At 49.8% G+C, this 22,696-nt stretch overlaps 1 protein-coding gene across 1 annotated transcript in view; it reads left to right on the forward strand.

Annotated features, from left to right (window-relative positions):
* Nucleotides 1-22,696, forward strand: part of GABBR2 (gamma-aminobutyric acid type B receptor subunit 2) — a 338,485-nt gene that overhangs the window by 97,650 nt on the left and 218,139 nt on the right. Inside the window, exon 2 of the mRNA XM_059142785.1 lies at nucleotides 8,645-8,782. Within this exon, the coding sequence (XP_058998768.1) occupies nucleotides 8,645-8,782 (138 nt within the window). The remainder of the gene's footprint in view (nucleotides 1-8,644; nucleotides 8,783-22,696) is intronic.

The following is a 22,696-nucleotide window of genomic DNA, read 5'->3' on the forward strand; positions in this document are numbered from 1 at the left end:
CCACAGGAGAAAATAAGGAAATACAATTTCTCTTCATTACACAATTTTGATCCACTACAGAAAATCCCGATTTCTAAAATATCAAGGGTAATAGAAGACAATGAAAAGCAGTGAGGTTTGAGTCCTGGCTTTTAAACTCCAGTTTTCAATGTTAGATGAAATCAGTCCAAATTTTCCTGTGGAAGAAAAGGAAATTTGCAATTCTACAACTCCTTTTTCCTTCTCCTCTTTCTGGAGTTTTATGTTACGTTAATTTCTTCACTTTGCCAGTTGTTTACTGTGAGATGGGTGCAGTAGTCAGAATTGCTCCTTGTTAGCTACAAGCCTCTGTTCCTGAGATTTGGGTTTTGAGTCATGTTTTGGTTGACTACATTTCTCATCAAGTAGTCTTTTTCTTCCCCCCTATCCCCAACAAGAAACTTTCATAGATGTTTTGTTACCAAGATTATGTGTACTAATTTAGTAGTTTGTTGTTGTTGTTGTTGTTGTTTTTACCGACATTAAGGTCTGTGTAAAGTAGGTGCCAAATACAAGGACTGCATTCTAAGATCACATTAATAGAAGTCCATGCTCAGAATGTGGGAGGTGATCATTTCATTCGGTTTAGCATTGCATCTAGGCGTGCTTTGAACAAATGAATAAGGAAAATACAACCCACTAGAAAAACGGCAAAATCCCTGGTCCCCAAAAAAGAAACAAAACGCCTATAAACATATGAAAAGATGGCTATCCTCTTAAACCATCAAGAACAGATAAATTGAAATGACATCAGTATGTACAAGATTGGCAAAAATCTAGAGCTGGTGCCCTGGGAAAGGGCAGAGATGTGGAGAAGGGAGACCTCTTGAACACTGACAGTGGGAGTGTCAATGGATAAAATCACTTCGAAAAAATGTGGGAAATCCTGTGATTTAATGATTCCATTTCCAGGTTTAGATGCTAGAGGAGCTCTGCACATATGAGCGAGGGGACACATATAGACATTTTCAACCATCTTATTTATAACAGCAACCAAACAAAATATGGGTAACAATCCAAGTGTCCCATCAACAGGGCAAGGAACAGATAAAGCATGACATAATCCTACCCGGGAATACTACACAGCTCTAAAAATGAATGAACCGCCGCCACGTTCAGCCACAAACATCTCACAAACAATGGGAAGCCATACAGAGGTTTTCAGTTCAAGTTTCAAGCAAAATATACAGCCTGATTCTACATATATATATATACACACATTCAAAAACAAGTAACATTATATGATATAGCATTTAGGAAACATAAATGTGTAATGAAACAATAAAGAAAAGCAAGAAAGGGGCACCTGGGTGGCTCAGTTAGTTAAGCATCTGCCTTTGGCTCAGATCATGATCCCCGGGTCCTGGGATCGAGCCCCGCATCGGTCTCCCTGCTCAGCGGGGAGTCTGCTTCTCCTTCTCCCTCTCCCCCAGTTTGTGTTCTCTCTCTGTCTCTCAAATAAATAAATAAATAAAATCTTTGAAAAAAGAAAAGCAAGGAAAGCTAAATACAGACTAGGGGCACCCGCCAAGTGAAGGATGGGGATCTGTAGGGTGACCACGTAGGCTTCCGCACAAGCTGGCTATTGGGTATACTGGAGGCTCCTATGACTGTTTTTTATATTTTATGTAAGTTGTATGTGTATGGTATAATCTTTCCTACAAGTGAATATGATGTGTTTTTATTTAAAATAGAACAGTGCTCTGAAGTGACACTGCTTGGGATAGAATCCTCACCCTTTTTGTGACCTTGGACAGGTGATTTAACTGCTCTGGTGCTCTATTTCCTTCTCAGTGAGGCTGGAAATCATACTAGTGTACCTGTCTTAGAACAGTATTGTCATGGATATGGTGATTTACCTCAAGTTCTGAGTACCGTGTCAAACACAGAGTGAGTTCACGATTCAGGTTAGCTGGTGTTCCTTTTCTGTCTCTTTATCTGTGGGGCAGATAGTGGAATGGGGGGGGGGTTGCATCCTAGAAATGTCTGTCCTCTGAAGCCTCTGCTGAGGATGACCACAGATGGAAAGGCTGTTATACCACATCCTATGGAGATGATTAGAAGAGTGAAGGGTCATTTGGACTGAAAGTCTCTCCTAGAGTCAAGTCAGTCTGCCTGAATTTAGGTGTCTGTAGGGCTCTCATGGGAACGGAAGACTGTACAAATTCTAAAAGGCTCCAGAACAGGGGTGGGCAAACTATGTCCCATGGCTCAAATCTGACTGCCACCTGTTTTGGTGAATGCAATTTTACTGGAATGCAGCCAGGTTCGGTTTTTTTTTTTTTTTTTTTTTTTAAATGTATTGTCTATGGCTGCTTCTATGCGCCAAGGGGTTGACAAGTTGCAACAGATATCACATGGTCCCCAAAGCCTAAATTATTTCCTGTCTGGCTCTTTACGGGAAAAGTTTGCTAACCTCTGCTCTAGGATGAGAACTTAAGTGTTAAAGGAGGGTGATTTTTAAGACTTTCTAAGAAGCAGAGCTGGCTCACCAAGGACCCCTATGCTCTCTGGTTCAGGAGTGAGACTCCTTTCACTGGAGGGATGTAAGCAGATGCTGACTGCTCCTAGAGCAGGGCTACAGAGGAGGACTTTGTATCTGGGACAGGTTGGACACATCAGTGTTTAAATTCTCCTTCAAGTCTGAAATGTACAGAGTAATTCTCAGTTTCAAATTGGTCGTTATTAGCTCTGACATTTTCTTGGCATTTTTACATTTTAACTCTCAGCAACATTTGCTTTGAAATTTTGAAGTCAAAGAAAGTATTTAAATTCTTTAAAAATGAGATTTTAAGTGAGAAATGGAATGTATTCCAGAGTTCTACTTTTTCATTTAAAAAATGGATTTGCATGGCTTTTGGATCTAGTCTCCTTCATAGGTGCTGAATTTTAAGAGCCTATATGTGCCAATTATGATTTCTCTGTGACAAGTGCGTCCTTACTGGAAAGGAGGAGCCATCGGAAATGAAATTCGAGGCAGGGAGTTTGGGGGCAGTGAGCTGCCGTAGGTGTGGTATCCGTGGAAGGCAAAGAGGAAACATACCAGAGAGGAGCGGGAAGTCGGGGCCGGGGAAGCAGTAGTTACTGAGGGCCTACTGTGTGCCAGAGCCCATGTCCAGGTTGCAAAACTGCAGATCAGAGGCAGTGGCCCTCATCGATAAGCTTTGAACTTCTGCATCAGAGTGTGAGTGGTGGGAGGGTTCTAGTTGGTGAGGTGGGGAAGTCCGAGAACATGATAAAGCCCATAGCTTTCTTCCAGGACACGAGAACCCCCGTACAGGGGCTCTGAGAGCAATTCATCAAAAGCCAAAGCACTCAGAGATAACTTGCCATAAACAATTTCTCAGAATGATAGTTTTGCCCAGTGACCGGCTCACTAAAAGCCATCTGACAGACACCTTAAATGGAGTAGAGAAGCTTTGGCCTCTCCCCGGCTCATGCAAGGGAGGGTCTGAAGTCTGCAAGAAGAGGACGGTAATACACAGGCATTCGGGGGACGTCTCTGGGGGCAGCCTTTAGGAGGGACTGAAATGTGAAATACAGGTGAAATTGACTTTCATCGGAGCCGGAAGGACGAATCCTCCTGAAATGGCCGTGTGAAGTGTCTGCAAGGAGTCCCTCAGGAAACTCACACTTAGAGAAATTCCCCTGGTGATTTGGCGAATTGATTATCAGCCAAACCGATGTGCAGTGGGTCAGCTTTGAGGGAGCGTGCTCAAGCAACTGGCTCACTGAGCCTCGCCTCTGGGGCACTTGCCTGTCCTCCCTAGGCCAAAGACAAAAATCGTACACTGGCAAGAACCTCCCTGGTTTCCAGGCACTTGATGCTGCTAGCAGTAGAATCCCCTTCTCCAATTAAGTAGCACAGGGAACCTGGATGCTGAAGACAGGAGAGATACATGGAGAGCTCTGGCTGAAGTGAAGGCAGAGAGCCCAGAGACCCCCTCGCTGGCTCCACGTCTCTGCTCGGTCCTAGGTGCCCAAGTGGCTCAGCCTGACAAGCTCCAAGCTGGTCTAGCCACAAAGACTCAGCTTTGGTTGGCTGGAAAGTCTCTCTAATTAGGACACTATTGGTACCAGGCACAAAGATACAGTATCAGAAATAAAGACGAGGAAGCATAGCTGCTAAAATGGGACAGATAGGTCCGTGTGATTCTTATTTGCTAGTCGCTATCAACGTGTTCCCTGCAGGGCAGCCGAAATAGTGTGCTTGGTGTCCAGGAGGCGGCTTATCCTGCCTCAGGTCCACAGCGCTGAAGCTGGAAGCAGTATCCTGGGGGAAGTGGTCCTTCCCAGAACACTGCTAGCTTTAACATCCTGTTGGCCTGGTGAGGTGAGTTCAGATTATTGAGAAGCTCTGAACTGGGACTCGTGAAAACCCTTTCCCAGTCCTGATAGGACTGTGACCTCTGGTCCTCGGTGTGCATCCGAAAATGAGGATACAGGGCTGGCTAGATGAGTGATGCCCACGTGTTTGGATTTCACACATCAGTAAAAGCTAACTTAGAGCGCAGCATGGAAGGGCCATGGAAGAAAAACTTAGATTAAAAAAAAAAAAACCACATGATTTATTTTGGGGGCTTCTGGGTGGCTCAGCTGGTTAAGCATCTGCCTTTGGCTCAGGTCATGATCTCAGGGCCCTGGGATCAAGCCCTGCATTGGGCTCCCTGCTCAGCAGAGAGCCTGCTCCTCCCTCTGTCTGCTGCTCCCCCTGCTCCTGATCACTCTGAAATAAAATCTTTAAAAAAAAAAACAAACAAATGTTATTTTGTCACATCAGGACACTAAGAACAAAACCCTCCCATCATCTGTAATTTTATAACAAAACATTTCAATATCACAAAAACTAGGAAGGATCTATAAATTAAGGATGGTTTTTAAAATGGAATACACTTATCTTTAAGGAAAACCTCACTCTGTTATTCTTACTTTTCTCCTTTTACTGCACCGTGTGAGTTTCCTGTTGCTGCCCTAACAGAGGATCGTAGATTTCGTGGTTGACGCCACAACCTCGCTCACAGGGGTCAGACGCCCGGGCACTGTGTGATTGTGTTGGGCCCTCTGCTCGGGACTTCAGAAGGTGGAAAATCAAAGTGTTAGCTGGGCAGGGTTCTTAACTGGAGGCTCACCTGGGGAAGAGCCAAGTCTTTTTGATTGTAGGACTGAAGCCCCCGTTTCCTTGACCTGTGGCCCCCTTCATCTTTGAGCCAACAGGCACACTGAATGTATCTCATGCTTGGAACCTCTGATTTCACTCTGGCTACCAGCAGAAAAGATCTCTGCTTTTCAGGGCTTGTGTGATTACATAGATCACCTGGATAATTCTTTGAGGTCAGCTGATAAGAAACTTTAATATCTGCCCAGGTTTTGCATGTAACATAATTATTCATGAGAGTAAGAGCAAAGGCACAGGTCATGGGGGCCAAAATTCTGCCATCCTCACCCAACCTGGAGAAAACGGAGTCAGATAAACATTTGCAAACATTAGAAGGTTCATCAGTTCAAATACTGGTTGTCAAAGATTCTCCTATTCTTGAGCTGACATTCAGAAGCTGTGTATTTGTGAGAAGTCAGGACAATATCATCATTACAGAATCTTGCCCAGACAAGGGGCCGGGGAAATGTTTGCAGAGCAAACAAGTAAGTTCGTTGTTGCTAATATTATGTTCATGCAACTTTGATTATAAATCTTGCAGTACTGTATTATCATTGTCATTAGCTACAGATTAGAAAACAAGCTAAAATCGTTACAGGAATGTATTAAAATGGGAAATGATTCAGGAAATCATGGTAGAAACCATTAAAACATGACCTGCTGTGTTATATTTGCCGTGTTCTGCTGAGGTCGGAGAATGTGGCTTTCAATCAAGGAGTGGGGACATTAACTAGAGGGCCCCAGGAAACAATAAGAACTTAGTTTTTCTTCTCTCCCTTCCCCCTTCCTTCCCACTTTTTGTTTTTCTCTCTCTCTTTCTTTCTTGGTAAAAAAATTTAGCATGGTCATTTTTAAAATTAAAGTTAACTTTTATTTATTTTTTATTTTTATTTATTTTTTTTAAATTTAACTTTTAAAGTGACATTATTTCCCAAATCTCTGCAGGCTGCAATCCAGCACCCTTGCGTGGCCCCTCAGCCCTTGTCTAAGCCCTTTGCTGCCATCCCCAGGTGTCCAGAGCTCAGCCCCTCCCCTCCCCCTGCTCCGGGGGCATCAGATGTGAAAATAGTGACAAAAATCTTGCCTTCAGGGGATTACATTCTAGTCAGGAGGTCCGTCAATCTACAGGCAACAAAAAAACAGGATGATTTCAGATAATTTTAAGAACCGCCTTAGGGCAATAAATAAGGTGGCGTGTTAGGGTGGGGCTGGTGGTGGGGGACATTTTGGATGGGGGACAGTGATGAGGTCTGTGAGGAGGTAACAGCTATGCTGAGACCTGGATGATGAGAAGGAGTGAATCATGCTGAGAACCAAGGGAATATTGTTGCTGGCAAAGAAAACAGCAAGTGCAAAGGCCCAGAGGCAGGAAGGAAATTGCTTTCCATTTTAAGGAGCAGAAAGGAGGCTGGATGAGCTGTAGTTGGTGAGCAAGGGAGAGAGTCGAGGGAAAAGAGGTCAGAGTGGGAGGCCGGATTGGACCTTGTGGCTTCTTGTATCCATGATGATAGGGAGGGTTCAGACTCTGATATCAAACTTGTAAATAATAGAAAACAGTTATTAGATAACCAGTTAGCCTAACACCTAGTGCCTCTTCTAGCTTCCCTGCCTAAGAGTCATCTGACTGGGGGAATTTAAGCCCTAGACACTTTATAATTCTCTACAACTGACATGATGTGCCAATCTGTAGGGATTTTCTTTTCTGTCTCCAAAGGTTACTTTTATTGCCCTATAGGACATTAACCAGTTTTGTACCTGATTTGGCAATCTGACCTTATTCTTACTTTTCCTTCCACTATAAAAATCCTGGTCTCTCAAGTTTCCTTTTGAATCTATTTTGTCATCTTGCAGATCCCCTTGTTAATGAGTTAAATAAAAGCTTGACATGTACCCCATCTCAGTTTTCATGAGCATTATGTTTTTAACTTTTTGAGACTCAACATTCTGCGGAGGCGGTGGGCTTTAAGTGCACGGAAAGCAAGATCGCCAGAAGGACTGGTTTATGTTTTACACAGCACCCCCCAGAAGGCGGCTGGGAAGGTGAGCAGGCTTACCTGGACCCCCAGGGAAACAAGAAGCCCAGCTAGGCACCACTGCAACTATGCAGGGAAGAGATGACGACACGGCTTGAGTGATGGAGGTGCAGGTGGAAGTCAGTAACATTTGAGGACATTTGTCCCGGGTCATTTCCATATTGGGTTGCTGGGATCTGTTTTACGGCTCAGGTTTCCACTCTAGAATGCAAGCACCTGGGCAGGGGGCCGGGTACAACTTGTATGTTACCTAAGTACCCAGCCCCTAAGTACCCAGCAAACAAGTGTTTGCTGAGCGAATTCTTCCTTCTAGATTTTCCTCCTCCTCCTCCTTTTCTTCCTCCCCTTTTTCCTCCTCCTCTTCTTCCTTCTTTTTTTATTGTGATAAATTATGCAGAACATAAGATTAACCATTTTAACCATTCGTTAAGTGCACAGTGGAATGGCATCAGGTACATTCCCTTGGTTCTCAGCGACCATCACCGCCATCCATCTCCAGAACGTTCCCATCCTCCCCGTTAAACACTGATTCCCCATGCCCTTCTCCCCCAGCCCCCAGCAACCACCGTGCTGCTTTCTGTCTTTATGAATTTGACTCCTCTAGAGACCTCATCTAAGTGGAATCCTACAATAGCTGTCCTTTTGCATCTGGCTTATTTCACTTAGCATAATGTCATCAAGGTTCCTCTGTGTTGTAGCACGCGTCAGAGACTCCTTCCTTTTTACCGCTGAAAAATACTCCGTTGTGTGTCTGTGCCGCATTTCGTTTATCCCTTCATCTCTTGAAGGATATTTGGGTTGTTTTTCCCTTTTGGCGATTGTGAATCGTGCTGCTGTGAACGTGGGTGTGCAGATACGTCTTGGAGTCCCTGCTTCTGGTTCTTTGGCTCCCGGATCTTGGGCTGTCTACCCAGCAGCAGAATGCCGGCTCGTACAGTAATCCTGTTGAAGGTTTTGGGGTTCTGCAATACTACATTGTACATTCCCCCCAGCAAAGCACCAGCATCCCCATTTCTCTGCGTGTCTTGGCTTCCTGGCCAACACTTACATTTTGTGCTTTTTTGATGCTAGACATTCTAATGGGTGTGGATTTGTGCCCTTTTAACATGTAAATGACTGCAGGAAAGTGGAGACCCCAGAGGGAGACATTTTGGGGGCCCTTTCCTCAGTGTGCAGAGCAGAAAGATAGCCACAGAGGCACTGGTCCTGGATTGGGAGGGTGCTCAGTGGGAAGAGAGCTGGGATGGGGATACCAACATCACATTCGCGATGTCTTCTGGGCCCAGGGCTGGCTTCGAGAGAGGCCTCCCAAGGAGGGAGCTGAAACCCAGCCGGTTTCCCATGAGGAAGTTTGTTTGTGTGGATCCACCGTTGGGCCCCTGTCCCTGGGGAAAGCTGTTTCTAATTTGGGTTCTTCTTTCTGTCTCTTGCTCTCTAGTGTGATAATGCAAAAGGGTTGAAAGCCTTCTACGATGCAATAAAATATGGGCCGAACCACTTGATGGTGTTTGGAGGAGTCTGTCCATCCGTTACATCCATCATTGCGGAGTCCCTCCAAGGCTGGAATCTGGTGCAGGTAAGGTCCAGGTCGCCTTTGGTTGGGGGATTGTCCTTAGCCACCAGTCTTTTGCAGGAATGACTCCTGGTACAACATAGCTCCTAAGTTGCCCAGGTCAGGCCTCCCTGACTCTTCTCTGGAGGATTGATTGCCCAGGCCCCCGCCACCCCACTGCCTGGCCTGACCCCCTCCTCCGGGCTGGTGGTGGCAAGGCCCACACGGTGGGTCTCCATGGGGTAGCCCCAACACCCCCACTGCGTATTTGGAATCTTTTAATGACATCCTAGCCTGACTCTGTCACCACTGTCCAGCCGGTCTGCCTGCCCAGTGTCCTCTTCTGTACCTGCCACTCTGTCCATGCCTCAGCCCCTCCCGCCCGCCTGCCCGCCCTTTCCCCAAAGGCATCTTGCACCTTCGGGCCTCTGAGCCCTGCTCTCACTGTTCCCTGATCAGATGGGCCTTTCTCTACTTGCTGCTGAGCCCCCCTCCCCCACTGACATGGCCTTGTGCATCAAGACACCCCCCTCCCCGAACACTGCACACAGGGCTTTGCCCGGGCTCCTGGCCAGGGTGCACTTTTTGCACTGGCTAAGGCCCTACACCAGCCAGCCAGGGAGGGCATGGGCTGATGGAGGCAAAACTCACTAGTGTCAGGTGTTGTTTGGAACGGGAGAAGAAGAGCGTGGAAAGATGAGGGGTGACCCACGTCGTGTGCTTATGTCTTTGCTTTGGCCATCCAGCCGTGCGGCAGAGAGAATGGGCAGCTTATTCTGCACCTGGGGTTTTGGTAGACTCTGGGGACACAGTACTGACAGGACAGGGTGGGCGTCTACCTGTTCAGAGCCTATGTGCTAGGAGGGAGGCAGGCAGCGAGCAAGTGAACAGGTCACCCTACAAAGAGCGGACACTGATGTCGTACGCGTGCCAGACTTAGAACCTACTAGGTGCTGTTCTGAGCACTTCTTTGCATTGATTCACTCCTTACACCTGCTCTGTGCTACGGCCAGTATTGTCATCCTCATTTTATAAACCAGAAAACCTGGGCACGCAGAAGCCTAGTGACTGGCACAGGGACCCTCAGCACGTAGGTAACAGAGCAAGGATTTAAACTCAGGGAGTCTCGAACTGAGCCTATGGTAGGAAACAGCCAGGACGGAAATAGGCAGAGTGATGGGACTAGTGGTGACCGTCCCAAGGCAGTCGGGGAGTGCCTCTTGGCAGAGGTGACATTTGAGCTGAGATCTGTAGCATGAGAAGGAGCGGGTTGGGTGGCTGGAATGGTCAATGCAGATGGCCTTTGCTGGGGAAGAACTTGGCTCATTCAGGGAGCAGAGGACGGGTCAGTGGGGAGCCGGGGTGAGAATGAGGAAGCCATCGAAGCCTGACCACAGCGGGATCAGGTTTCCCTGCATTCCTGTTGACTGAGGAGCTCAAGGAATCTGGCCCTGCTTGCATGAGAAGCTGGAGGTAGAGCCCCAATCTCACGGCCCAGAGGGAGGCCGGAGCTACCCGTGACTGAGGTATGAGGAAGAAGGGGTGAGGTCCTGGCCCTCTCAGCCCACGGTCAAGGAAGGCTTCCCAGAGGAGCGACGTGGAGCTGGCTGGGAAGGAGGAGAGGGGACGCTGGACAGCTGGAGCCGTGGAGGAGAGCATTGCCAGCCGAGGAAACGGGGCGCTCTGATGCGGGAGGTGGGGGAGTATGTGGGCCTGGGGAGCTGTGAGTCACTTGTGGTGGCCTGAGCGGGCCACGCTGAGTGTGGGTGCATGCAACAGGAGAGGAGGCCAGAAGAGCAGCTTGGGGTGCTGTGATGCAAACCTAAGCTCGTGCCTGGGACCCAGCGCCACTCCCCTGGCTTCGAGCCTCGAGGTGCCTGCAAACAGCTGGGAGACCTTGGCGGGGTCCCTTTTTCTGTCTTTGAGCTTCCTTTCCTGAATACTGAGGAACACACTCCACTCCCTATGCAGCTGGGCTGGGCACTGCTCCTCTGAGCCTTAGTCCCTCACCTGTAGAATCCGGGGCGGGAGAGGACTGATCTCATAGGACTGCTCTATGGATTCAGGGATGGGATTGTGGTTAGAGCCGGGCCTGGCCCATCCTAAGCACTAAGTGCTCCTTCTTGTACCTGCCTCCTTCTGCTCCCTGAGTTGAATACCTCAACGCCTCAGCATTCTGGGTATTTCCAGCCACATGGTTCCCTGCCCCCCATCCCCCACCTGAGATGCCCCATTCTCCTCATGCCCAGTGTGTCACCCACCCTTGGAGACTCAGCTTAAAAGCTGCCTTTTCCAAGAAGCTTTTCCTTACTATTATCTCTAAGATAGCCCCTCTAGAAAAATTATTTTTGTCACTTCCCTGCATTTACTCCTAGCAGAACACATGCATAGCACTGTCCCTGTCTTAGGGCTTTGCACGTGTGGGGGGCATATAAGCTCCGAGCTGTGAGCTCCATAAGAATGGAAGCTGGGCCTGAGTTCCTCCTGTTTTTCCTGGTGCTTAACATTCCACAGACCTTATTGTATGTTTGTTGAATGATCAGAGAGATGGAGGGAGGAAGGAAGGGACGGAGGCTGGAAAGACCTCCATGCAGATGGACATTTTGCTCTGACATGGCAGGCCAAGTTCCGTGGAGGGTCCCCGCCCAGAGAGGAAGCCAGGGAGCTTCCGGGCCTTTCCATATCCTCACTTGGAATGGTTTACCCTTCAGAATTCTCTGAGGAGCTGCCGGAGCGAGTACAATGTTAGAAACTCCTGGCTTGCTAACCAGAGCCAACCGGCCTCAGCATGAGCAAGGAAGGCCTCCAGCTTTGAGAAGCTGACAAGACAGGAGACCGAGTTACGAAGACGGGACTGTGTTAGTTATCACTGTGTAATGACTCATGCCCAGATTTAGCGGCTTAAAACAACAGTAATCATTACAGCATTATTTCCTTGGGTCAGAAATTTCAGACCCAGAGGATGGCTTACGTCTATTCCATGATGTTTGGGATCTAGCTGGAAGATTCGGAGATTGGGCTGTAGCATCGTCTGAGGGTTTGACTGGGACTGGAGGATCAGCCCCCCACCCCCAGGCGGCTCCCTCACCGTGGGGGCCCGTCGGTGTCTCTCCTGCAGTTCTCTCCATAAGGCCGCTAGAGTGTCCTCATGGCACAGTAGCTGGTTTCCCCCAAAGCTACCCATCTAGAGACCAAGGCAGGGTGGAAAATTCTTTTAGGACCTTGCTTCAGAAGTTGCACACTCATTTATGCCTTATGCTCTTGGTCATACAAATTAGCTCTTATTTATCGTGTGAGAGGCCTAAACAAGCTGCAGTGGGAGGTGAAAATTGCTGGGGCCCATCTTGAAGGCTGACTACCACAGGAAGGAGGGGTTCTGGGAAGAAGGTGGAGCACAAGTTTCCCAGCAAAGGAGGTTTCATGCCAAGTCCCTTCTCTGTTTTAAGGAACTTCTGCTCAGCCTTCCATACCCTGGGTAATTACCTCTTCCTCTGGGATACCTTTCCTGATCCCTTTCCTTCTGTGCCTCCCATAGCCCCAGGGTAAGTTAATGACTTCTTCCTCAATAAAGCCTGCTCTATGAAAGCCATCTCCTGAGTTGGTTCTTGTGGGGAGGGGGCAAAACAGCCTACTCTTTTTTATGTAAAAAGCACAGAGATATATACAGTACATAAGTAGATTTTAAAAATATAGATTTTATTTATTTATTTGACAGATCACAAGTAGGCAGAGAGGCAGGCAGGGAGGAAGAAGCAGGCTCCGTGTTGAGCAGAGAGCCCGGTGCGGGGCTCAATCCTGGGACCTCGGGATCATGGCCCGAGCTGAAGGCAGAGGCTTTAACCCACTGAGCCACCCAGGCGCCCCCATAAGTAGACCTATAGTATCTGCGGCATTAAAATTTCATGAGTGGTGCAGGGTTAGGATAACATATCTACAACGGCTTTTCAGGAGAGTAATGACGAAGAGAAATTCGGGAAACGTGGTTCTACGTCACTTCTGTTGCATACGATATTTTGTCAGTAAAGGAATTACATTTCATGGGAAACAGTTTATTCTATTTTTAGGTGTTCTCTACTAGACTACAAGCTTCTTGGGGGACCAGGGGCCCCCATTTTCTTCACCCCCCAGTTCCCAGTGCCTAGCACAGGGCCCGGCACCCAGCAGGTCCTCACTGAGTGCTGAACTGAGCTAAATGCAGGGCGCAGGCTGTGGAGCCTGAAACCCCTGCATGGCAAGTTTCCTTCCACATGGACGTGACCCTGGGGAGGTGGAGGTCGCAGGAGGGAATGCAGATTCCTGGTCCCCACTGCCACAGGCTCAGTCTGCATTGCTACAATGCCCCCCACCCCAAACACACACCATAGACATCCACTCTCAGACTGCATGAGGTCAAGGGCTCCTGCTGCACGCTGACGGGGGTGCCAAGGGACAGGGAACTGGATGGTGCCTGGCAGTTTGGAGAGCTCTGGGGACCTCAGAGGCAGAATCATAGGCTGAGCCCAGGAGAGTAGACGTCCCCCAGGCTGCGGAGCCAGCTGAGGGATGTGGAGCCGCAAAGACCGGGAACTTGATAGGAAGGAGCCTTGGAGCTTCTGCCTCCCTCTACGTTCCGGGAAGGCAGACTCTGGGGACCTCTAGGCCCCCTCCCCACCTCTGAGAGGCTGAGCTAGCTTGTGGAGATGGTGCAGGGGTTGGAGGAGTGGGCCTCCATTCACTCAAGGGATTCAATGACTCCCTTAACTTATTCAAAACTGGGCTCCCAAACAGAGTTCCGCAAATGGGAAAATGCATGTAATTTGTGTAATTGAAAAGGAGCTCTGACTGCCCTTTGGGGGAACAATGCTTGCTGGACAGAGACAGCCTGGAATGTGTAATCACTTGTTTCTGTTTCCTCGTGCCACAAAAATAGGGATTCGCGCGACGGAGGGGTGCAAATTCAGCCTGGTGCCAAAATCGGTTAAATTTAACTTTTGCCTTTTGCCGGGCTTCTTGATTCCTGGTTGCTGCGTCGAGAGCCTAATATTGTTTAAGTCACAATGTGAGTCACTCGGCCACTGGGAGCATTGGCTCCTCCAGCTAGGTGCAAGGACCATCTTAAGAGTCCAGGCTGTGACGTGCAGGCTCTGTCCCAGCCTGGGCTGGTCAGAGCTGGACCTCCCTGGCAGGGGCCTATTAGGGCACAGGCTGGCAGGCGTCTGGGGAGGGGCAGGGTCTGACTGTGGGAATGGCATGTTCAGACTGAAGGACACTCCAGAGTCTGCACCTCCAGACCCTCGTGGCTCTGTGAGAGATGTTGCCGGTTCTTAGTGATGTCGGTGGGAGATGCAGGAGCAATGGCTGCTTAGTGAGGAGGGAGCCTCCACTTTTTGCGAGCAAGCCCTTATCGCTGGAGGCATCCAGCATGGCGCCAGCCGCCTGGCTGTGAAGTAGGGGGTTCCCTGTTACCCAAAGTTGCCCGAACGTTCCAGTCTCTTCCAGGCCTGCTGCTGGGGAGATCTAATATAGAGAGTAATCATAGACCAGGTTGCAGGCTCTCAAACTATGTCCTAAGGGTCACTTCTGGGGGGTGGGGATGGGACTTTGCTAATACCCATTCCCAGGCTCCACTCGTTGGGTCCAGGCTGAGGGACTCAGCAAATGTCTTAAGGGCATAGACCTACTCGTCACCCCCACTGCCATTTCAGTGCCCACAGCCCCGAAGACTTAGATGCAATTAGTTCTTGGAGAGGCCGGGTGATTTCTGATGCACGTTCACCTCCCAAACCCTGGGCCTCGAAGGCCCGGGGCGCCAGGGGCTCTCAGAAGTGCTCCCGGGCTCCAGAACTTTGGGCTGTGCAGCCCCTTTGGGGAAAAAGGCATGGAGGAGACAGCAGGGCAAATATGCCAGAGCTGCCAGGATGAAGCCCACAGTCCCAGGTGTGGTCAGAGGGTGCTCGGTCACCCCACCCTGCTCCCCACCTTCCTCTTGCTCCCTCGTGTCCCCAGGCCCAGACAGGGGTCTCTCCACCTGGCAGGAAAGACTGTGATCCTTCCTTCTGGTGCAGTTTGCTGCCCTTTTCCCTGTGACATCCCCCATTCCTTGCGCTGTGTTATCCTACCCACAGCCCCCTGCCATGGCGTGAGGCCCTGTGCCTGGGTCCGACCTGGCCTGACGCTGTCTGAGGCCAGGGTCTTCTCTCATTCAGCCTTGCGCCCTGGGGCTTGGCGCTGGCCTGGCACCTGTGCTGAGGGGTGCTGGGGAGTACTTGCTGACAGAGACCTGGATGCCTGCCTTCTAGGCCTCAGTCCCGTCTCGAATGAGGAGGGCAGATCATCGGAGCCCACCAGACCTGAAGGAGTGTTTCTCCACCTGCAGTCCCTTGGTAAAGGAAAGGCAGAGGGAGACCCGAAAGGGCCTCTGGCTGCGTCTCACCCCACACCTCCTCTCTCTGGACCCCATGTTGTTCTTTGACTTTGTTCTAGACCCCCTCAGAATCCTGTCTTCAGCATTCTAAAGGGGGGTTGGCTTTTGACCGTACCTTGCACTTTCCTGGAGCAGTTCTGCTGACCTCCCCCCAACCTAGTCTGTCCTTTTGCGAGAATGGGGCCTGGGGAAAGGCAGGAGAATTTGGGGCCGAGTCAAGCGCGGGGGCATGGAGGGCAGGAATGAAGGAAGGGCAGCTTAAACCAGAGATGCTGGCAGAGCCCAGGGAAGGTGCAAGAGAGGCAGCGAGAGGGGGCTGACATCCTCAGAGACCAGCACAAAACTCCCTCCTTCTTTGGAAGCTAGGTGATAGCTGCTTCAGCTGGCAGACAGAAATAGTCTCGCTGATGAAAATAAAGGCAGATTCCTGAAGGGATAAAGGATCGCTTGCAGGAAAACGGCAGGAAAACGCAAACACTATTTCGTCAAGAACCATATCCCGCGGAGCCTGTCCTTTAAAAGGCACGCAGCAAATATTAAATTGTAGATGCGCGTCTCCTGGCACTGTCCCAGCCTCCCCTTGGCAGCCCATCCCGCGCCTTGGTGCTCCCTCCAGGACCAGGGGGAGGAGCATTTTGGCCTGTGAGATGGGGCTGGATCCTTGGAGATGCTCCTGCCGAGGAGTGGAGGGAAGGAGGTCACGCAGACAGGGGAATGTTGACTCTGTGTTTGTTGAAGTGTTGGCAACTATGGCCCTGAACATTTGGGACTTGATTTTCTGCAAAACCTAAATCATGCTTGGTTTTGACATTTAAAAAACCAAATCAGTAAAACCCCCCCAATCAAGCCCTTTGCTATTTACTGAATTCTGGCATAGCTCTAAACTGCTGGTCGATGCCATTTGCATCACAGGAACAGGAATTTTGTCGTCTGGCTTGATAGTCTCAAGTGATTACCGTATTAAAGCTGTAGGTTGCCTGAGAAGTCGAAGGGTTGTGGTTTTGGGGGGGTGGTTTGGGGGCTTTTTTATTCTTTAAACTTAGCAGTGGGTTGTGGAATTTGAGATAGATTCATAGAAGGCAGAGCTGGTAGGGTCTTGGCAAGGGTTGGATCCAGTGTTCCCATTATACAGACTGAGAAACCGAGGCCCAACGTGGAGAGGACCTTGCCCCGGTTCTCAGAGTAACAGCAAACCTGGGTCCCATGGCTCACCCTCCAGTGCCATCTCCACCAAAATCTGGTCTGATTTTCTCTCTCTCAGCCTTGTTTTTCTCTGATGTAAAGTGGGACCAACCTCTTGTGTTTCCTGCCATTGTGAGACTCACAGAATGCTTTCCCCTTTAAGTGAAAGCACTCCTATGGACTACGGAGCAGCAGCGGCTCTTGCACTGAAAAGGACTTTTCCACCTGAAGCGGATCACCGATTACAGCTCTGAGTTGTAAAATCACCCTATTTTGCATCCACAACCAAGGAGGTTTGCTCTGGCATCAGAGACCCTGAAACCAAGGCGTCCTGGGCAGGATGGGGGGGTTCTATAGCAAGACACTCAGGCTGCATACAGCACCCACTTCTCAACCCCACCCCAGGGGTCAAAACCCACCCCGCCAGAATCCTGCTCCCGCCCAGCCCACGCACAGGGGTGGCCACACCCAGGGGTGGCTGGGTGGCCAGAACCACGGACCTGACGGAGCCCATTCAGGAGGTGCGGTGTGATGGAGCACAGCTGGAAACTCCTGCGGCTGCTCTCTAAGAAAGACAGCAGAGGCCAAGAATCCAGGCCGGGCTGGAGCCATTTCTTGGCACTGGTCTCCAGAGGGGCCATTTAGCGCATTAATAATCTATGAAATGCTTCCACCTTCTGGATTCATAAGAAAGAGAAAGAGGGGGTGTGAGAGAGGGAGAAGGGATATTAAGGGCATGCACCATGGGCCAGGCAGGGATTACGAGTGGGCCTTATTCATTCCCTCACTCAAACAGCATGATCGATGCCTGACTCACGCTCTTCCCGGCTCTTGCAGACCGGTGTCCCTCCCACTGCCCAATGCTGCTGCCCCAGGTGGACGTTCTGGAGAGGCAGTTTGGGGCAACAGCTAGAACAGAGTTGTCAAGCCCCGATGCTCTGGGTCGCCGTCCCTCCCGTGTCTCTCCTTGCCAGAACTGGCTTGGGCAAATCGGCAGGCTCCTGGAGCATCGCCGAACTCATCTGTGAAATGGGCGAGGTCTGCCCTTCTTCTGGGGCTATTTGGAGAGCGTTGGACAAGACAGGGTCATAGAGCAGGGGGGAAGCACTCTGCAGACTGTACGCCCCTGACGGACTAAGGTTACTATTAATGGAACTGGTGTTTTTGCTGTCTGAGGTGCCCGCCAGGGCCCAGCCAGGGAATTCCTTGAAGATGAATGTCTCCATTTGCCTCCAGATTCAAAGTCACGTGGATGAAACGAGCTGTCACAGACCATGAAGGTGATTCGGAAGAGTGAAATTAAAACAGAGAGCCTGTAAGAGAGGCAGAGTCAGCCCAAGGCAGCCGGAAGAGCCATGGCTGCTCTTTCCGGGTTGAGTTTTCACAGAAGCAGAGGCAAAGGGCATGACAAGCATATGGCGGTTCCCAATCTGTTCCTGCCAACGACCCAACCCATATCCTTCCTGTCCATCTGGTAAAAGATTCAATTCAAGGTTCTGACCCCCATTTTTAATTCAAGACCATGGTCTCTAAAGTAGTATCGGTTCCCAGCGTGTAAGCCCAATGGCCGCATTGCTGATGTGTCTTTCTCTGCCTCAACCCCTTTCTGGAACTATGCGGGATGTAAATAATTCATTCTAGATAAATAAATCACACACGCTACTTACGGTACAGCCCAAGCTGCTAGTAAGCAGCACGACCGCAGATTACGTGCAGTTGAGTCGGGATTTACAAGTTGAGACTGGGCGGACCTGGAGAGGGAACCAGGCAATAACTCCCTCCAGGAGGACAGACGTGTAAAATGACAGCAAGCTCACAGGGCAAGAGGATAGAGGCTATGTGGACAAGAAACGTGGAACGCGGTGGGGGAGGTGGTCTCAGGCACATGGGCACAAGTTGGTCAGCTTGGCCAGGCTCTGTCCTATGTCTAGGTGCCGGGCCCCGGGCATGTCAGCTTCTGGTGACTCTGACACACAGTAGGTGAGACGCCCTGCCGGAGGGCCGAGCCATGCCCCGGTGTGGAGACTGGATCACCCCTGGTGGACGTGCTGGGGGCCTGGGGCATCAGACGAGGGGGGTGGATTCCGCAGTTGCCCAGGCAAACCTGGTGGGAGGACTCATGGGAGGAGGGGGTGAGTGGGGACAGGGCACGGGCTTATTAATTAAGAATCAGGTTCCCGGGTCCACTGATCACATCCTAGGGAGGACGCCTGAGAAGCTGATTTTTAACAAGCGCCTTGGACAGTTCTGATCATCAGGGGACTGGGAAAAATGCTGGCCTAGAGATGCCCTAAAGCCACAGGGTCCTGGACCAGCAGCAGCACCTGGGAGTGTCAGAAGGGCCCACTCCCAGGCCCCACCCCTGGACCTGAATTTTGACCAGATTCTAGAGATTCTTGCTGATTAAAGGTGCCTGGAGTCTTTGAAGGCAGGTGTGTCAGCTGAGGTGGAAGGGTCTAAGGGTAGGTATTGAGACTCTGGAGGGGACATAAGGGAAGTACCTACAACCGAGCCCCCAGATCTACTTGTAGAATGTTGCGGGGCTGGGGGATGCAGAGGAAGCAGGTGTAGTCAGTGCTTCGCCACCTTTGGACGTGCCTGCAGTCAGCAAGGCCGTCAACCCCATAGAGGCCAGGAGCACACTGAAGGGACCTGTGGCTCCCAGTAAGGAGTGGTGGAAGGGGCACTGGGTCAGGGGACCTGGCTTCCCACCTGTCCCCGCCATCTCCCAGCTGGGTGGGAGACAAACCACTTCCTGTCACTGGAGCCTGAGTGTTCTCGTCCTTAACAGTTCCGTTTTCCCCCGAGGACTGTGCTGATGCTTGTGTGAGGTGGGCCCTGGGGGGCTCGGAGGCTGCTGGGCAGGGGCTCTGGGACGAAAGCATGGGGTTTGTGTCATGGCATGAAACCGACTGCCCTATGTTTATTGAATTCCATAAGGCTGTGTCCAGAAGCCCAGAGGCACTAATGTGCTTGGTCAGCTTGTAATAGGAACAGTCTTTTGGGCTTGGCGTCACATGGGCTGTGGCTCATGTCCAGGCTCTAGCACCAGTTGGCCACCCAGGGCAGGTCACTTAGCGTCTCCTGGTCTCAGCTCCTCATCTGTCACATGGTGATGGCATGACAGACCATGGACTGGTTATGGGATGAGACGAGACACTTAGGGTTCCCTGTACCATGGTTTGCATTCCTCTTCCTTCCACTTCAAGGACCACGGTGGCCTTCTGGTCTACCTTCCAGGAAGAGCTGGAGCCCTGGCATCTGGGTCAGCAATCTGGTACTAGCTGTGTGGCCTCTGCACATCCTTAGCCCTATCTGAGTCTCCTACTATAAAGAGAGAGGGTTAGGTCAGCTGATGATATCATGTCCTTATTCCCAAAGCCTTGTAGCTTAAAGCCATCAGCATCTGCCTTAAACTTCTCTTTTCCTCTCTTGTGCCTTACATGTGATTCCCTCCTTTACCAGCTCCTGGGTTGGGCCTGGGATCTCAGGGTCCTGGGATCGAGCCCCCTGTCAGGCTCAGCGGAGAGTCTGCTTCTCCCTCTCCCTCTGCCCCTCCCCCCTGCTCGAGTTCTCTTTCTCTCAAGTAAATAAATGAAATCTTTAAAAAAGGATAGAATGAGGAAAATGAGATGCAAAGATAGAAGAGACTTGCCCTGCTTCTTACAGTGAACAGACCTCAGACTGTGGGAGTGGGATCTTTGGAGACCACGGAGGCTCCCTCTGTGTTCATGAGGTCCCTCCCTAGCCTACCTTGGCTAGGAGCCTCCTGCTGGAGCCTCTCAGTACGGACATGTTTTCTCCCTGTAAATCCTCCATCACATGCGTGCGCGCGCGCACACACACACACACACCACTTTTAAACCTATTCCTCATCCTGTGACTGTTGTGTATAAAAAACAAGTGGTTCCTTTGAAATCAAAAACCAGATGACTGGTTGTTGGTGAAAATCAATAACTATGCTAAGTATTTCAAGCATATAGTACTTGGAGTTCTACTCTGGGTGGTTTTATAATGAATGGGTTGGCTTTTTTTTTTTTTTTTTTTTTAATAGAGCCTGGCCTACTTTAGTGTTGAATTATACAGAAGACTTTTGCTTTGGCTCTGTTTACCAAGACAATTAAATAATTTATTATTTCCATGATTCAGAGATTGAGCCTTATAAAGTGGGAAGCGCTCAACCTGAGATAAACCACCCTGGGTTAGATGATTATCGAGACTCTGCCCAGATGCCGACCCCAGCACAGTGTTCCCGGATTTCCCCCCAGGCTCCCACACACTGTCCTGGTTACTTCTGAGATGGAATGTTGGCTTTGCGTGTCCTTGTTCATCCTGGGTGTCTTCTGAAACTCCAGGCCTGTGGCTGGAGTCCTGGGGACATGGACCCTCAGCACAGCCAAGCCCACCCCAGCAGCCCTCACTAGCAAAAAGGGATCTTTCCTTAATTCCCAGGTTGATTACCACTTCCTTGGGAAGCCTTTCCAGCCAGATCACGGCTGGAACACATCATCGAAGGTTCAGTTTTCTGTTCAGCCTAGAGCTTGCCTGGTAATGTCAGTCCCCTCTATCAGGGGCACCTTGTGTGGGGAGTGAGGTGGGACCACATCTCCCTTGTTGTCGGTTGGAACCCAAGAGCCCAGCATGTGGCCTGGAATCTAGGAGAACCTCCAGGAATCATTTTGTTTGGTTTGGGGTTCTCTCTTTCTCAGTCTTTCCCTTTTATGTAAGTAACATTACGAATTCATGGATCTTTAAAAAATATATTAAATGGGCTGTATTCCAATCAGTCACAGACATTATTTTTTAATGCAGTGTTTTTGCTGCTCTACTTAGTATTTCCACTTTTCTTCCAAATTTTCTTCTAGTCTTTTGGAAAAATATTGAAGCCTACAAAAATTAAAAGAAAGTGCAGTGAACATCCTGTACCCTTTACATAGGGACACCGATTGTCTATGTTTTGCCTTGTTGGTCTTCTGTACTCTCTCTTTCCCCCGCCCTGCCCCCACCACACTCATATTTTTGTTGAAGCCCTTGACAGCAGCTTACAGACATAATGACACTTCACCACTAAATATGTCAGCATAAGTCTCCTAAGAACAATTATATCCTCGTATATCAGCACAATATAATGATCACACCTAAAAAATGAACAGTGATACAATAATTTAAACTGTTATGTGGCCCATATTCAGATTCCCCCAGTTGTCCCCAGAATGTCCTTAGTGCCATTTATTTGGGGGTGGGGGGGACCAGTCAGGTAGCATACAGTGTAAGTCTGATCACATGCTTAGTCTCCTTGAATCTACTACCCTTTTTTTTTTTTAAGATTTTTATTTATTTATTTGACAGAGATCCAAGTAGGCAGAGAGGCAGGCAGAGGTGGGGTGGGCGGGGGGTGGGGGTGGGGCAGGCTCCCTTCTGAGCAGAGAGCCCGATGTGGGGCTCGGTCCCAGGACCCTGAGATCATGACCTGAGCCGAAGGCAGAGGCTTAACCCACTGAGCCACCCAGCCCCCCCGAATCTACTACTTTTAATCTCCTACCTTTTTTTTTTTTTTTTGGCTTATGGGACATTGGCCTTTTTAAAGGCTCAAGCCAGTTGTTTTAGAAAATGTTCCCAAATCCCAAATCTGGATTTGATCATTTCTTCACAGCTAGATTCCGGAAAAACAGTTCTGGCCAGAATCCTCTTTTATACCATGTTCTTCCCACTGCTTTGAGTCAGGAGGCCTACCTTTGAAACCTTCTCGGTGATACGAAACTCCATCCTTTGGCTAAGGTGGCACCTGTTAGATTTATTGTAAAGATACCTCCTCCCCTTAGTAATTATTAAGTAACCTGTGGGGTGAGACTTCGAGGCTGATGTCCTGGTCCCCCACCATCTTTTACCAGATGGTTTGAGGCTCAGTTGATGGTCCTGGCCAAGCCGCTGTCCCATCAGGGCTGCAAGATGGCTATTTTCTGATCGAACTCCCTCCCCCTTTTAAAAAAATTAAATATTTTATTTATTTATTTGACAGAGAGAGAGAGACAGTGAGAGAGGGAATGCAAGCACGGGGAGTGGGAGAGGGAGAAGCAGACTTCCTGCTGAGCAGCGAGCTGCACGTGGGGCTCAATCCCTAGACCCTGGGATCAGGACCTGAGCTGAAGGCAGACACTTAACCGACTGAGCCACCCAGGTGACCCCCAACTCCCTCCCTTCTGCACTGAAGCTGGTGTTCTTTGCAGAAGAGCATTCCCTTTTTTGACGCTCTCGCTCCCTCCTGCCTCCTCCCCTCTCCTCCATTCCTCTGGGTTCTTAATGTTATTTATCTGCCTTAAATTTGGAGCCAGCCATTTCTTCAAGCTTTTCCC

Source organism: Mustela lutreola, chromosome 12 (genome assembly GCF_030435805.1).
Source record: "Mustela lutreola isolate mMusLut2 chromosome 12, mMusLut2.pri, whole genome shotgun sequence".
Lineage (NCBI taxonomy): Eukaryota > Metazoa > Chordata > Mammalia > Carnivora > Mustelidae > Mustela > Mustela lutreola.